Below are 17,117 nucleotides of genomic sequence, written 5' to 3'. Positions count from 1 at the left end.
TTTGTCAAGAACTGCTTAAATATTGTTCAGGAATACCTCTTATCAATCCAACAGAAAAACAACTAATTGAAGCAAGCAGTTTCACTTGAGAATTGCTGATTTCAATATATGTCATCTTAATCTTATACCATAAAATATGTATTGAATTGAAACTACTTTGATTAACAATTTCAACATGAATAAAAATAGTTTTTGTAAAATTGTTATGTCATTCTCATTAAGTGCTTAGCATCTCTAGTTCATTGTATACGGTGTACACTGATCATGTCATTTTCGTTTTTCAAAAGAAAACAAAACAATAGTAAATATTGAAATAAATCATTCCTGCGGTAAAAATTGTATTCTGATGAAATGCAATACTGCTTCGAAAAGACATTCCTATAAAACTACAAAATAAATGGGACAAGATAAGGAATAAAATCTTTATCTACACGTAAAAGGTTTACAGTATAAATATCAAATTACCCTGATTATCGTAGTTTTTTCTTAGTAAAGATCATTATAGACTGCATTTTTCACAACCGCTGTCACAGAACCGTCATTGTAGTCATAACCTGTTTTTAAGAGAAAGCAATGGCTAATTTTTTTCAAGCAAGTATCTTACATTATTGCCGTTACGGATGTCTCCTAACATTTGGTGCGATTAAATAATAAACACCAGTATACGCTTACTTTCTAAATTAATTCTTAATAATTTGATTTTTGTCAGAGAAAGACAAGATATATTATATGATTTATAACTGATTGTCTTTGGGTGTTGTAAACAATCAATTTGATTTATTACAAATGACCATTTGTTGTAAAATTTGATAACTTTCAATTTCGAGTCGACACAGATATTGCCATTCTTATACCAAAATGTTTTATCTATTTGACCCCCAACAAATAGAATATATTCACATTAGAACCTTCACATTGAAATTTGTATGATGTGAATAAAGTAACAAGTTGTCAAGAAGAGTCGCACAAATTCAGAGAAATCGTTGCTTGAATTAGACTGGTTGTTTTATAAATTATGATTTATCCTTTCCTAAACCAAGATATATATATCGATTGTTGGTTATTCTTTTTTTATGATACAACAATCTTTCAATCTGTCTTTTAGTTTTGAATGAAGAATGCCGGTGTACAGGACTGACAATATAATATAGCAAGACTAGGAGACTTAGATTGTATATTTTCAGATCTTTTGAAATAATGTCATTCATTTAAGGATTTGATAGCATAGAACTTTATTACAAATGACTTAATGTTCTTACAAATCACATCTTGTTATCTTTGCAACATCATTATTGTCATTCTTGTAACTAAATACTAATATAATACGATATTCTCATTTAATTGACAAAAAATTAACGTTTGGATTTGATATCTTCGTGTTTTACCATACAAGAAATGACTTATCATATAAAGTCTTAACAACGGACTATTATTGTCATCTCTTTTTTATATTGATGTTGATTCAGTGAAAGTACCAATAATTCTTTTTAGGTTATAAAAATGGCAAATTTTAGTTTCAAGAACACAAAAATTAATTACCTCCGGGGTAAGCAACAAAGAGATTTTGCGTCCTCAGTCTACCAAAACAGACCTTTCTGCTATGATAAGTAGACCAGCAATTACCCCATAAGTTGTAAAATCGTTGAAGTCCACATCTTAATGTGTAAGCTGTAAATGTGTAAATACATTGCATGATATTTTCATTACAATTATCAGTAAAGTTACGCATATATTAGGAACTTTGCTTTAAAATCGAATTAAATATAAAATTTACTTATCTGCAAGATACAATTTATACATTACATAATGATTTATTTCTATCAGATTACGATGAAAATGAAAAATAACGGGTATTTTCCTGTAATTCCAGAAATGTTATTTGTGTATACACCTTTTACTCTACTTCTTGAAAGGCGAAACTTGAACCTCACATTTAGCTTTAAATTTTGGTTTTAATGTATAATATATGTGATCCGTGTAAACTCATCGAACCTTTAAACAAACTTATTAGTAAAGGTTATCTTACCAATTTTGTAATTATAGTTTACATTGGCACAAATATCGATTTTGTCATCAGCAAATTAAAACATAACTAAATTTGTATTCTTTTCAAACGGTTTTTTGGGATGTATAAATACACATCCACTTTGACTGTCCATGACGTTAAAACACTAAATCAATTGATATTCTATAGTGTGTATTTCTATGTTGTGATGTTACACTATTATTTCAGGTAGGGTGATAGGTTGGTGCCTATTAAAACGTTTAAACCCGCTGCATTTGTTTGCACCTGTCCTAAGTCAGGAACCTGATATTCAGTGGTTGTCGTTTGTTGATGTGGTTTATAAGTGTTTCTCGTTTCTCGTTTTTTATATAGATTAGACAGTTGGTTTTCCTGTTTAAATAGTTTTACACTAGTCATTTTTGGGGCCCTATATCTAGTCTCACTATTTTTAATATATACCACCTTTGATAAGTGTTTAGTATGTCAATACATTTTCACATTTGTTTTTGTTGTTTGAGCTATATACGTGTTGGAGGCCGTACTTTGACCTATAATGGTTTATTTTACAAATTGTGACTTGGATGGAGACTTGTCATTGGCACTCATACCACATCTTCTTATATCTATCAGTTTACTTCACCCTTTAATATTTCATAATTAAACTTATATTTCAATATAAAAACAATAACATGGATGGATACACTAAATTCAATATGCATGATATTGTTCCTTAACAAGATGATCATCAAATGTAAATTGGCTCACCTGTACCACCGTATGAAAATCTGTTATCACTGATTTTGAATCCATGGAATCTGTTGCAGTAATCCAAATAACTTACAACGGATCCTACCCCGATATCGTAATCGTCACCATAGACTGCACCGGCATATTCGTAATCTGTTATTAAGTATACAGTTAACATTTGTATATATATCCAATTCTGTTCTCTTTATATGTATGGATTTCTAATGACACATGTGTTTTTTAAATTCGTCAAACTTAAGCGATTAAAAAATAAATCGATATCGATATTTTTTAAACATACAGATGGTCACAAATAACCGTTTAATGTCACATAAGACAATTTCACATCCTTCCTTTGACGACATAGACATCATAGTTATATTTAAATGTCAATATTTGTTACCTCATTCATTATAAACCTTGTCTGTGCTCTATTTATTTGCTTATCATTGTCGTATATTTAATAAGATAACACAAAATATGTTGTTAAGTCTTTCATCTTCAATAACTTACCTTTGTAGTTTTCAGAATTTAACGTATTTTTACTTTCTTTGTTTTAGGCTTATACAAGAACGTTTTGACCGGTTAAGAACGTTCTAATCAATGTTAGTAAACCGATTGAGTGAAGTTATATTCATATTAATATAGCTATTTTTCGGAAGGTTCTTAAGCAATCTCGTCAAGATCATAAGCAATTTCTCGTAAGGTTCTAAAAATGACGAATTTGAATGAAAAGCAGAGGAAAGTTAATTACCTCCGGGGTAAACTGCAAAGAGATTTTGATTCATAAGTCGTTCAAAACAGACACTTCTGCTATGATAACTAGACCAGCAGCCACCCCATACATTGTAAAATCTTTGTAGTCCACACTTCAGTGTGTATGCTATAAATATAAACCATGATATAATAAATAAAAATCAAACATACTACATATATGGATCACCTTATCGTGCATTAACAAAACAATTATAGAATACACTTGTAATTGGAGGAAAACATATAAATGCATATAAATTATACATAGCGAGACTTGAAAAGTATATAAGGACAAGAGATAAAATCTCCTATAGACAATGGTATTAGTAAGTTTTGCTGGGATTGGTTCTTGGGCACGACTATTTCTAGAACAATCATATATCGAAAACACCTGATATATTGTTATGTACGGTACAGTGATTCATGATGAAAGATAACATTTCAACTATTAACTGCAAGATATAATCTCACAAGGTTATTGGTTTTTTTCACAGGGGAAGTACGATGAAATGAATAAATTACGGTAATTTCCTAGTGTTTGAGGTGAAAATTATTCATGAGTTTTAATATCACTTTGTTATCTTTTGCTTCTCATTTATTGGAAGACATGACACTTAGCTTCACAAATGTATTTGCACAAATGTAAATTGTGCACTTATCAATCCACTCAATCCAATATGGCATCATATATTAATTTATTATCATTTGTTTTTCAACTTAAATACAGAAATCTATTATTCCTACTTCGTACTTTATTCGGCCTTTATAACTTTTTTGTTTCGAGCTTAGCTGATGAGTATTTTGTAGACAAAATGCACGTCTAGCGTACAACATTTTAATCTTAGTATCTATGATGAATTTATTGATTGATAATTTTATTTTATTGATAAAGATATAGTTTGTAACTTGTCACTAATCATCAAGTTTTAAATTTACTTACCCTTTCCTCCGTATGAAAATCTGTTATCACTGATCTTGAATCCATGGAATTTGTTGAAATAATCCAAATAACTTACTGCAGAACCATACCCGATATCATCATCGTCACCATAGACTGCATTCTTCACTACCACTGCCTTATAACCATCGTCAATGTCGTTACCTTTTATTTAAGTATAAATGTTTACATTTATGTTTGTGAATGCCCTGTTCTACTCTCATTATAAGTACAAATTTCTACTAACATGCGTTTTTTTTATGTTTTTTCAGTCTTTATAGTTGGATCCAGAAACAATGCTTTACATTAATATTGAGATTTTTGAATCTGACATGACCAATCCCAGAAGTACCACTATGGATCTGTATATGATTACCTCTCCGAAATACATGAGATCTCCGCTGATTTTTGATGGGATTCGTGTTCATCAGTCTTTAATTTTCTATTTTGAGTTTTGTATACTGTCGTTTGTCTTTTGATCGTTTTTTAATTTTTGTCATGGCATTGTGAGTTTGTTTTCGACTTATGAGTTTGAATATCCATATGGTATCTTCTTCCTCTCTTTTTTGAAACAGATCAACACAATAATTCTTTTCTAAATGATTCCTGTGCATACAAATTGTCACAAGTAATCATTAATGACAATTTCACATCCTTGCTGCGACATCATAGTCATCATTGTAATACTTGTATGTCAATAAATCACCATTTTGTGTTGGAAAATACCTGTAGTACGTCAGAAAAATGACAGTTATTTTCCAGTCGTTCGTTTGGATGATATAACCAAGCGTTTGGTAATGTCAGTTTTTATAAACCCCTATTTCTATTTACCTTCATATTTTTGTTAATGTATCTTTTATGTTATCTCATTCATTTGACAATCAAATAAAAATTATTTTAAAAGGATTCGAGCTGTTTTTGGGGTTTTTGTTTTTGTTTTCCATAGCAAGCAATGACTCTAATCAAACCTGTTATTTGCCTTTAGCTGCTTATTATTATAATATCAGTCAAATTATATCCAATGAAATAAGGCAGAAAGCTTTCTCTCGTAAGGTTTTACTAAAGGCGAGTTCAAATCAAGAACATAACAAATTTTATTACCTCCGGGGTAAACTACAAAGAGACTTTGCTTCCTGAGTCGATCAAAACAGACACTTCTGCTATGATAAATAGACCAGCAATTACTCCATACATCGTAAAATCTTTGTTGTCCACATTTCAGTTTGTATGCTACAAATATATTTCATAATATTGTTGATAACAATCAGCAGTGTGAATTGAGGAATTTTGGAGAACACCTCTTAAATTTTTTTATGTCCCGTATGCTGATTCAAGATTAAAGTAAACATTTTAACTATTTATCTGCAAGTTATATTCTCTCAAGGTTATTTGTTCACAATCGAATAACGATGCAATATATTACTTGTATTGCCTGGTGTTTAAAGTTAACATTATTATAAGACATGACATTCAGCTTCAAAAATGATTTATACAGTTTGATAATTTAAGATGGAAGGACATAAAACAACTTTTTGTCCATAAAATATGTACCTTAAATAATAAAGGTTATTGGATTCCCGGTTAAATTACGGTGATGTCCTAGTGTTGTAGAAGAACAATATTAGTGGACATTACATTTAGCTTCAAATAATTGAATTTAAAAATGGAAAAAGTACAATCAGTAATTCACCTAATCTATTGACGCACTATATGTTTTTCAACGTAAATATTGAAATCTACTACTTGATAAATACATTTAATTCTATTCATTAAGATATTATTAGTAACTTATCAATAATTATCAAGTTTTGAAACTTACTCACCTATGCCTCCAAATGAAAATCTACCGTTACTGATTTTGAATCCATGGAATTTATTGGAGAAATCCGAATAACTTACAACGGACGGGATCCCGATACCGTACTCGTCACCAAGGGCTGAATGCTTCACAATCACTGTCTTAGAATTACTGTTATAGTCGTAAGCTGTTATTAAAGACAAACAGTTCAAATTTTCTGATGAAAACAAATTTTAGTTCTGTTATATTAGTGAAAACATCTTCTTGAAAAGGTAAACATTTATTTCACAAAATATAGAACAAATCAACATGTTTTGTTTGATAATTGAAATAAATTCTCAGAAAACACTGAAATAGATCACTGGATTACGGCTTCTGCAAAACGGTTTTTATCATATTTAATTTTAAAATGATACATTGTACCTTCATTTAAAATGAAATCATTCTATCAATATTTCAAAATATGGTAAAGAGGAATATTTTAATATAAGAAAACTGAACATTTGTATTTAGATTTCTATATTACCGTGGTGAGGTGAGCTTTTTAGTTCAAGGTCCATTCTTTACTTTTAATTAAAACAAGCAATGAAATCAATATTTCAGAGAAAATCACCTCAAATAAAGTTTTAAGCAATCAGTATGGTATACCAAATATATTACCTGCCGTAGCAACCACTAGGAAAAGCATACATATCAATCGACTCATCTTTAAGGATAAGTGTTGTTGACTTTTGTGCACTTTATATACTAAATGCAAACAACCATATGTTGCCATATTCCATGTAAAATTAATGTTGTACAGGTTTGTTTTGTTTTCTTACATAATATAATATTTACTCTACAGTTAATCCTTTGATTTTATGGAAAAAACATGATTTGTTTCCCACTTCATTAGAAAGCTGGATACTTTATGTTGTCTTATTCTGTATACACCAGTTTTTACCAGTTTGATATTTTCTATAGACCATTGACATTGCGTTGTGTCATGGGATTTTCCAACATATCCATTTGAAACATTGCACTCGACATTTTTTCTTCAAATAATTAAAGAAACAGATTTTACCACTTTATTTACTTTTTTGGATATTCCTGATAAATCTTTTTACCGTTTTGTTTATTTTTTGCGGGTTTTCACTTATTTGCCTACCTTTGATATGACGACTATAGTATGACATTTTAGTTTAGTCAAAGAGTTCAATGTAGTCGGTGTACTAGTGTTTGTATGTTTGCACTATGGGTGTCACCTAAAGAGCAGGAAAAGATGACCTCCCGGTTTTTGCAAAATATAAAAAGGTTAAACATAGAATTCATGAAGGACAAGATTCCAACTGAAATAGCATATGTTATACTATTATCAGACATGACAACCAACTCGGATATGTCATCACTCTAATGAGACTAATAATAATCTTCGCACACAGTCGTCGAAAATTCAGCAACAAGAACTTTAATGATTCCAAACAACAAGTATTTCTAAATGTAAATCAAAGTCTGCTCAATTCACTGTAATTTAACTAAACAAGCTTATGAAAATAAGGAGATGAGGTATGATTGCCAATGAGACAACTATCCACCAAAGATCAAATAAAGTGAATGTAAGCAATCATAGGCAACCGTACGGCCTTCAACAATATGAAATACCCATACCATATAGTCGGCTATAAAAGGCCCCGACATGAAAAATATGAAACAATTCAATTAAAAAAACTAACGGCTTAATGTATAACAAAACAATTAACGAAAAACAAATATGACAGACATGAACCAACGACAACCACCAAGATGTACAATGATTTGAATTGTACATCAACGTACCAAGTTTACGGATTTAAATGTAATCTATGCGGATTGGTATATTTTGATGAATCGAAAAGGAGGCTAAAAAATGTTTGATCAACGATCTTACATACTCAGCAATGCAAATGACATTTTTATGTAGCATTTCAATCAGTTTCATCATTAAATCCGTTCTATGCAAGTTTGGATCATCGAAAAAACAAATACAACAGAAAAAACAATCTCAATTTTGTACCAGTAAGTTGTAAACAAAAGAACATGGGAACTGCGACACCCAATGTCTGAGTGACAAAATTGATTGTTTTGAAATTATATCTTCTCGCTCTCCAGCAGCGTTAGATGTGATGAATATATTTACATCTGCTGCTTGTTGTAAAGGCAGTTATGGTCGTTGTAATTATGCAGAACATACTCTTCAATCATGCTGTCATATCTAGACGCAGCTTTATGTATTACCCCTTTCGAATCTTCTTTCTCTGTACTATTTCTGTTTGGAACCCTTGTTACTAATCCATATTCCAACCATAGCAAACTTACTGTTATCACCTTGGATATTGCCCGTCATTAACTTTACGACTGTTTTTAGAAAGGATGACACAGAGAAACGATCCTTTCTAAAACATTTATTTCGCCAAAAGGTTTTAATGCATCAATACAATCAAAAGTTCTGTCGGTTACTCTTTTATCTATACGACACATATTGCGAATAAAATTTTCAAATACAAACACATGCTGCAGGATCTCAATATTGATGACTTCAAGTCTGAGCGTTCTGATTTCACCTGTGCTAGTTTCTCATTAATATAAAAATCCGGCTGGCCACATTATTACTGATGATCTGAACATTGTCAACAACACCTCTTTGCAACAAGTGTTAACCAAAGAGTCGAACCACCGTGAGCATCCATACATCCAGCAATACAAATATAGCTTTTATAAACTAATCGATTCAATCGAGGATTATACAAAACAAGGGCTAAACATGAAGAGGAAGACAAAGATACTTTTTCTATGTAGGTTTAAGCTGTGAGGCCGTTAATACAAAATTAAAGACATGGCATACAAGAGGCACATAAATAAGATTTCATTATCTCAGTACAGGTGTGCTTTACAGGTAAAAAAGAAAATCCTATTTTTCTTTAAACTCGTGTATCATTTCTTTTTTGTGATTTCAAAATGCCTTGTGTTTTAAGTTTTACAGGATGTTGACCAGGTGTGCTATTTTTAATGAGTGTGTCCCAAGCAGTAGGTAATACTTTATAATTTCCCCTGATCAGAAGAACAATTGTAAATAATTTCTTTAATTTTTAATCCCTTTTAGATATATGTATAAATATGCCAAATTATAATAAGAATAGATTTATTTCTGATATAAGGTTAAACAATTTCAATGATTTTTTTGGATGTTGTTACATCAGTTAAAAAGATAGTTATTTAACTAACTATTGTATTTTATCATGAAACCTATTAAGTTTTATTGAAAAATTTAGGTTGATTAAGTTTGGTTAAAAAAAAACAAATGGCAAACAAGATGCACCTTAATCAGGTTTTATTACCCTCAGTACAAATGTGTTTTTCAGGTAAAAAGAAAACCTTTTTTAACCTAGATTCGGACTTTAAAATTAGAGAATTTGACTATCTCGTTTTGATAAATCTGATAATCATCTAAGGATGGAATAATCTGTGAATAGATCTTTATTGTTGCTGTTGTCATGTCAATTAAAAAGATTGTTATATAAAAATTTAAAATTAAAAGAGTAGAGGTTATTTGGTATAGTGTAATTCAGACCTTTGGTCGAGTATGGTTCAGACTGAAAAAATAGGTCGAGAACTAGTCGAGTAAAGATCGAGTACAGGTCGTGAATGGGTTAAGACTGTCTTAGACTGGTCAAGTAATATCTCAGACTTTTTTTTTAATGGCAAAGATAAGTGTCAAGTACAAATCAGTACAGTCGATTATGGTTAAGATTAGGGTCGAGTAATATCGAGTTAAATTCAGACCTATTCAGATTGGTCGAGTACGAATCAGTACAGTCGAGTACAGATATAGGCCATTTCAGACTTTTACTGATTTGCAGTGCAATATAATGGAATTTTATGGGACTGTCATACAAGTGAGAGGTTTAGCTAGCTATAAAACCAGATTTAATCTACCATTTTCTACATAAGGAAATGTCCGTACCAAGTCAGGAATATGACAGTTGTTTTGCATACAACAGTACATAGCCGGCTCATCTGCAAGTTCTACAAAGGTATTGTCCATTAGATTGACAAAAATTCTGTCCTCAGTGAAAGAGGGTCTTCAGAAATACTGTGAAACTGTTTACTCGCGTAGGGGTATTACCCATATGTGGATTATAAAAAACTCTAGAGAACTGCTGGATACTTTTAAGTCTCGATCTTTTGTCTGAAATTAATTCTATCAAAACTTATGATTTTTCAACCCTGTATACCACCATTTCCCATGTGAAATTGAAAAATCGTCTAACAGAAATAATCCACAATGCTTTTCAATATAAATTTTTAAAGCAAACGCTATAAATTTATAACTTCGGGATACCATACGGCATATTGTGTTCATAGTGAACAAAAAGGTAAAACATGCTACACAGAGGAACAAATGATCAGTATGCTGGAGTTTTTTTATTGACAATATATTTGGAGGTAGACTTTTTCAATAAATTGTAGGCATTCCTATGGGAACAAACTATGCGTCTCTCCTTGCCGATCTCTTCTTATTTTCATATGAATCGGAGTATCTAGAGGCACTTGTCAAAAACAAGAAGACAAAAGAAGCCAGATCATTTAATTCCCTTGTTGAAAAATATTCCGTATCAACTTCACAAATAATACATGATGGTCTTGAAGTATAGATTCTACGTTCTGATGTTGTTTATCCTCCTAATTGCGTGTAATAGGGTTCTTTTGTATTTCTTTGTAAATTATAAATAAAGGCAACAGTAGTATACCGGTGTTCAAAAGTCATAAATTGATTGAGAGAAAACAAATCCGGGTTACAAACTAAAACCGAGGGAAACACATTAACTATCAGAGGAAAACAAAGGAACAATAGGAACATTGAAGTGCAACAAAAACAAACGCCAACATACATAGAAACGAACTATTTGGTAACAATTGCCATATTCCTGACTTGGAACAGGACATTTTAAGAAAAGATGGTCGGTTGAACCTGGTTTAATGGCTAGCCAAACCTCCCGCTTTATGACAATGTTAAACAATATCGCTAAAATGACAACACTACGTCACAGAAATACGGCACAAACACACGCAAGAACATTCCTCACAGCAAAACAAACAAATAATATGATAGTCGACACAACATGCAAACCGCAGAACAACAACGAACATATTCCATCAACAACAGATATCAAAAACAGCGAAGCGCTTACGTAACTAACATGCAATCTCGAACTTTATACAAATATTTTCACAATACTCGTCCAAACAATTTTCATGACAATGATGAAATGGAAAGGCAATTTTATAATTATTTGGACTACAGACGATAAGACATAACAGATTATCCAACCGTAATCATAACAGAAACATCAGAAATAAATACATGAATGTTGGATGTACAAAATACTGAGACACGTCGTATAGCAATGCAAATTTTGGTAATATCCATTTGGCATGGCTCGGTACTTATTACACCTGTCATTGTGTTATTACGCTACGGTTATTGTTTGTATTTCTGTCTTTAATTTTTGCTTATGTGCTTTATGTCTATGCCATTATGTTTTTCTTTGTTGACATATTGTTTTTTATGTGATTAAGTTTTATAGCACAATGTTGACTGCTGTACCCCTATTTTTGACATTTTTACATTTAATGTCTGTTTGTTTTGTTGACACATTGTTGTCAACACTGAAAACGGTAAAAGTCTAAAATGGCCTATAAATTTACTCGACTGTACTGATTTATACTCGACCAGTCTGAATTGGTCTGAAATTTACTTGCTATCACTCGACTGTAGTCTGAACCATACTTAAACTTGTTGTTTGTTTTTTGTTGCACTTCTGAGTTCTGTTATTTTGTTGTTTTCCTCTTATAGTTGATGTGTTACCCTCGGTTTATGTTTGTAACCCGGATTTGTTTTCTCTCAATCGATTTATGACTTTTGAATAGCGGTATACTACTGTTGCCTTTATTTAACAGTCTGAACTTGTACTCGACCTTTACTCGACAAATACTTAACCATTTTATAAGTGTCTGAACCATACTCGATCAAGTCTTAACCATTCTCGACCAAGTCTGAACCATGCTCGACCTTGTTTGAACCATACTCGACCTAGTCTGAACCATGCTCGACCAAGTCTTAACTAATCTAGTCCTATGTCTGTATCTATCTATTGTATTTCATCAATTTAGGAACTATTTTAATAACAGTTACTTCCTCTGGCTAGAAATGTGATCAACAATTTGAAATCCAAAATGTATTAAATATAGCATTAAAGCCAAAATTTCACAATGAACACCATATTCATCAACACTTATATATATATATTTACAATGCATATTACCTCTTAGATAAAAATAAAAACAAGATGATCAAAGGAAATGATTTCTGGTCGGATTAAAAAATGTCATGTAATAAATTAAGTTTTCAGTTAAATAAAGTTTTATATACATGATAATGTTCGCATGTAGGACAGAAAGTCACAGGACAAAAAGTCATGGACAAAAAGTCACAGGACAAAAAGTCACAATTCGGTTTTTAAATTATTTTTCTTTAAATAAGACAACACTTATGTTTAAAAAACAATGTTGTATTTCCTTGAACTATTATATATAGCAATTTTTGTAAACAGAATTTGTTCAATCAAAAATCAATAATGATCAAGTATTTGTTAAACAAAAAAAATTGTCAAATTGGCTTTAATTGTTAAGTAAAAAAAATTCATGGTGTCTTGGTACTTAAATGGCTTCGTGGTGCCGAGAAATATATCCCTTGCATGATTAAAATCTTCACTTATCAAGGTTTATGAACAATTTCCAAAACAGTAAAATTAATAAACGTAATAAAAAGAAATCATTTCAAGATTTTTTTCAATACACCCGAACAATTATAAACAAATTGTTTGTGACTATGTGTCTTATAAAATTTGTGACTTTCTGTCTTATGACTTTTTGTCCTGTTACTTTCTGTCCGCTTACCTGATGTTCACATTGCATTATGTACATCAAAATTACTACAACTTTTGACCATTATTCAAAAATTTTAGATGGTATTCAAATTTTTTGGAATGTTTTAAATTTTAAAACTTACATCTTCTTTTTGTAACACCAAGAATTTAATATTATAGATCTTTCATAGCAATCCTTGATTACCTTTGAAAAAAGAAAGTGTGTTTCTAAGTTGCATTAAAAATGTAGGTTGGTTAATTAAGTTTTGTCAAAATTAAAGACATGGCATACAAGAGGAACCTTAATAAGATTTCATTATCTCAGTACAGGTGTGTTTTACAGGTAAAAAGAAAATCCTATTTTTCTTTAAACTCGTGTATCAATTTTTTAGTGATTTCAAAATGCCTTGTGATTTAAGTTTTACAGGATGTTGACCAGGTGTGCTATTTTTAATGAGTGTGTCCCTAGCAATAGGTAATACTTTATAATTTCCCCTGATCAGAAGAACAATTGTAAATAATTTCTTTAATTTTTTTATCCCTTTTAGATATATGTATAAATATGCCAAATTATAATAAAAATAGATTTATTTTTGATATAAGGTTAAACAATTTCAATGATTTTTTTGGATGCTGTTACATCAGTTAAAAAGATAGTTATATAACTAACTATTGTATTTTATCGTGAAACCTATTTAGTTTTATTGAAGTATTTAGGTTAATTAAGTTTGGTTAAAAAAAAAAACAAATGGCAATCAAGATGCAACTTAATCAGGTTTTATTACCCTCAGTACAAATGTGTTTTTCAGGTAAAAAGAAAACCTTTTTTAACCAAGATTCGAACTTTAAAATTAGAGAATTTGACTATCTCGTTTTGATAAATCTAATAATCATGTAAGGATGGAAAAATCTGTGAATAGATCTTTATTGTTGCTGTTGTCATGTCAATTAAAAAGATTGTTATATAAAAATTTAAAATTAAAAGAGTAGAGGTTATTTGGTATAGTGTAATTCAGACCTTTGGTCGAGTATGATTCAGACTGAAAAAATAGGTCGAGCAATAGTCGAGTAAAGGTCGAGTACAGGTCGAGAATGGGTTAAGACTGTCTCAGACTGGTCAAGTAATATCTCAGACTTTTTTTTAATGGCAAAGATAAGTGTCAAGTACAAATCAGTACAGTCGATTATGGTTAAGATTAGGGTCGAGTAATATCGAGTTAAATTCAGACCTATTCAGATTGGTCGAGTACGAATCAGTACAGTCGAGTACAGATATAGGCCATTTCAGACTTTTACTGGTTTGCAGTGCAATATAATGGAATTTTATGGGACTGTCATACAAGTGAGAGGTTTAGCTAGCTATAAAACCAGATTTAATCCACCATTTTCTACATAAGGAAAGAAATATGATAGTTGTTTTCCATTCGTTTAATGTGTTTGAGCTTTTGACTTTGCCATTTGAAAAGGGACTTTCCGGTTTGGAAGGTTTAATGAGAATGACATTTTAATGGTACCGATTTTACTGCAACGGATGGGAATGTGACAATAAATATGATGCTGGAGCCAATAAATTTGAAAACCAAAATTTATACAAACGTGGAAAAGCTGATCAAACCAGACAAAATACCTGAAGAAGTTATACAATGTCTGAAAAATCTGTTCCTTTTGAGAGGAAGTCACTGAATTGTGCATATTGTTAGAAAAACGGTCATGTGATGGTTGATAGTTTTAGACTCCAGAGAAAGGAAGACTTGCCTTAAGATCTTTAAACATTTCTTAAGGTTGTTGGGAAGCCAAGCCAGAAAATACCACCAGCATCACATGCACTTCTACTAATTCCTGCCTTTGAAGAACCTTTCAGTCGAGTACTAATTGATTGCGTTGGACCTTTAAAGAAGACCAAGACTGGAAATGCGTATTTATTGACGATCAGGTGTACATCCACTCGCTTTCCAGAGGCTATTCCGTTAAGGAATATTAAGACACCAGCTATTGTCAAATCTCAAATTTTTCACGTTAGTAGGACTTCATAAGTCTGTACAGTCCGACCAGGGTTCAAATTTCATATAAGGTTTATTTCAGCAGGTCGTTTACCAGTTAAGAATTGCTTAGTATACGTCAAGAGCTTATCATTCAGAATCTCAAGGTGACTTAGAGTGTTTTCATCAAACATTTAAGAACATGATAAGGGCTCTTTGTCTTCAATTTCTACTTTTTGCGGTTCGATAGGCTGTTCTCTTGGTATTAACCTATTCGAGTTGGTGTCTGGTCATACTGTAAGGGGACCTTCGAAAATTGGTTAAGGACAATGGCTTACCGAACACCATGACTTGAATCTTCTAAACTATGTATCTTGATTTAAAGAAAAGATGTATACTGCTTGTCACATTGCACAGAAAATTTTAAAAATATGTACAGAATAAGATGAAAATATGGTATGATAAAGATGCCAGGGACAGAGTTTTTGAGCCTGAGATAAAGTACTTGTATTTTTGCCAGTCCCTGACTATCCCTTACAGGCTAAATACTGTGGTCCTTATGCCATAGAGAGTAAAATCAATGATTAAATGATTTGAATAATATTGTAAATACTACAGGTAGGCGTAAACAAAATAGAGTGTGTCATATTAATATGTTAAAACCATATCTTGAACGTACTCATGAAGGTGAGAGTAAACTAGTTGCCACTTTAGCCATTGTTAAATTGCAGAACGATCATGACAAGCAAGATACAATTGAACCAACTTTTGATTCTATGATTTTGGAACAAACAATTAAATTGAAAAAATTAAGAAATTTTGTCAAATTTAGACTCTAAACTTGCACGTCTGACTTTAGATCGCAAAGAAAAAGTGAAAACTTTGGTATTGTCTTTTTAAAATCTTTTCCCAGATGTGCCAAACAAAATCACTGCTGCTTGTCATGATGCCGATGTAGGTGATGCTTCTCCAATTAAGCAACATCCTTACCGACTCAATCCACTAAAACTTGAATTTATGAGATAAGAAATTAGATATATGCTTGACAATGATATTATTGAGCCGAGTAACAGTGAATGTAGCTCTCCTTGTCTCCTTGTGCATAAACCAGATAAAACCATTCGTTTCGTAACTGATTTCAGAAAAGTTAATTCAGTTGCAAAATCTGATTCCTATCCGATTCCCAGGATAGACGACTGCATTGATAACATTGGGCAAGCAAAATTTGTGAGCAATTGAAAGGTTACTTGTAGGTGCCCTGGACACCAAGAGCTCGTCTAATATCAACTTTTGTCAATCCAGACGGCTTATTTCAGTATACTGTCATGCCGTTTGGTATGAAAAGTGCTCCAGCTACTTTTTAAAGAATGATCAATAATGTTATAAAAGATTTAGACTGTTGTTATGGTTATATTGATTGATTTGACTGTTGTTCAACCATGGACTCTTTTACAGAAATATTCTAAATTGATCTGGAGTGATAAATGTCAAAACGCTTTTAAGAATAGCAAATCTCTTTATATAACAGTCGGTTCTGAATGCTCTAGACTTTGAAAAACAATTCAAACTTGCCGTTGACGCAAGTGATGTAGGAGTAGGAGCCGTTTTATATCAAGAGACAGATGGCAATGTTGAGAAACCCATTTCATATTAAGAAATAAGATAAAAATCAGAAAAATTATTCAACTTTTGAAAACGAGTGTTTGGCACTGTTGTCTGCACTTCAGCATTTTGATGTACGTTTTAAAAATCCCATTATGCATCTTTTCTTGTTTATACTGATCATAATCTACTCATCTTTATACAAAAAATGAGAAACAAGAACCAGAGGTTGACTAGGTGGAGTTTATTGTTAAAGGAATATGATGTTATTATAAAACACATTAAAGGTAAAGATAAAGTAATAGCAGATGTTTTATCTAGATCTTATTGATAACAGAGAATATTTATA

At 31.4% G+C, this 17,117-nt stretch overlaps 1 protein-coding gene across 1 annotated transcript; it reads right to left on the bottom strand.

The window, feature by feature from the left end:
• Positions 1 to 445: 445 nt before the first annotated feature.
• On the bottom strand, positions 446 to 6,956 carry LOC127738470 (uncharacterized). Its single transcript, XM_052249734.1, has 8 exons — positions 6,904 to 6,956; positions 6,269 to 6,430; positions 5,547 to 5,675; positions 4,449 to 4,610; positions 3,507 to 3,635; positions 2,771 to 2,905; positions 1,540 to 1,668; positions 446 to 554 (listed from the first exon to the last, which is right to left on the bottom strand). Exons 1-8 carry the CDS (start codon positions 6,947 to 6,949, stop codon positions 487 to 489), a joined length of 960 nt encoding a protein of 319 aa, XP_052105694.1. The 5' UTR covers positions 6,950 to 6,956; the 3' UTR covers positions 446 to 486.
• Between the last annotated feature and the right edge of the window lie 10,161 nt (positions 6,957 to 17,117).

Source organism: Mytilus californianus, unplaced genomic scaffold, assembly GCF_021869535.1.
Source record: "Mytilus californianus isolate M0D057914Y unplaced genomic scaffold, xbMytCali1.0.p SCAF_4, whole genome shotgun sequence".
NCBI lineage: Eukaryota > Metazoa > Mollusca > Bivalvia > Mytilida > Mytilidae > Mytilus > Mytilus californianus.
Note: the sequence above shows the minus strand (reverse complement) of the source record. Positions and strands in the feature narration are given on the sequence as shown.

What these genes read in the sequence shown, in the direction of transcription:
- LOC127738470 (XM_052249734.1), bottom strand. Translation starts at nt 6,949, where the DNA reads ATGAGTCGATTGATATGTATGCTTTTCCTAGTGGTTGCTACGGCAG. An exon ending in CTTTGTAGTTTACCCCGGAG is followed by an intron (nt 4,611 to 5,546) that starts GTAATAAAATTT and finishes CTTAAATAAAAG; the next exon opens with GTAACGACATTGACGATGGT. An exon ending in ATTTTCATACGGAGGAAAGG is followed by an intron (nt 3,636 to 4,448) that starts GTAAGTAAATTT and finishes TTATATTTATAG; the next exon opens with CATACACACTGAAGTGTGGA.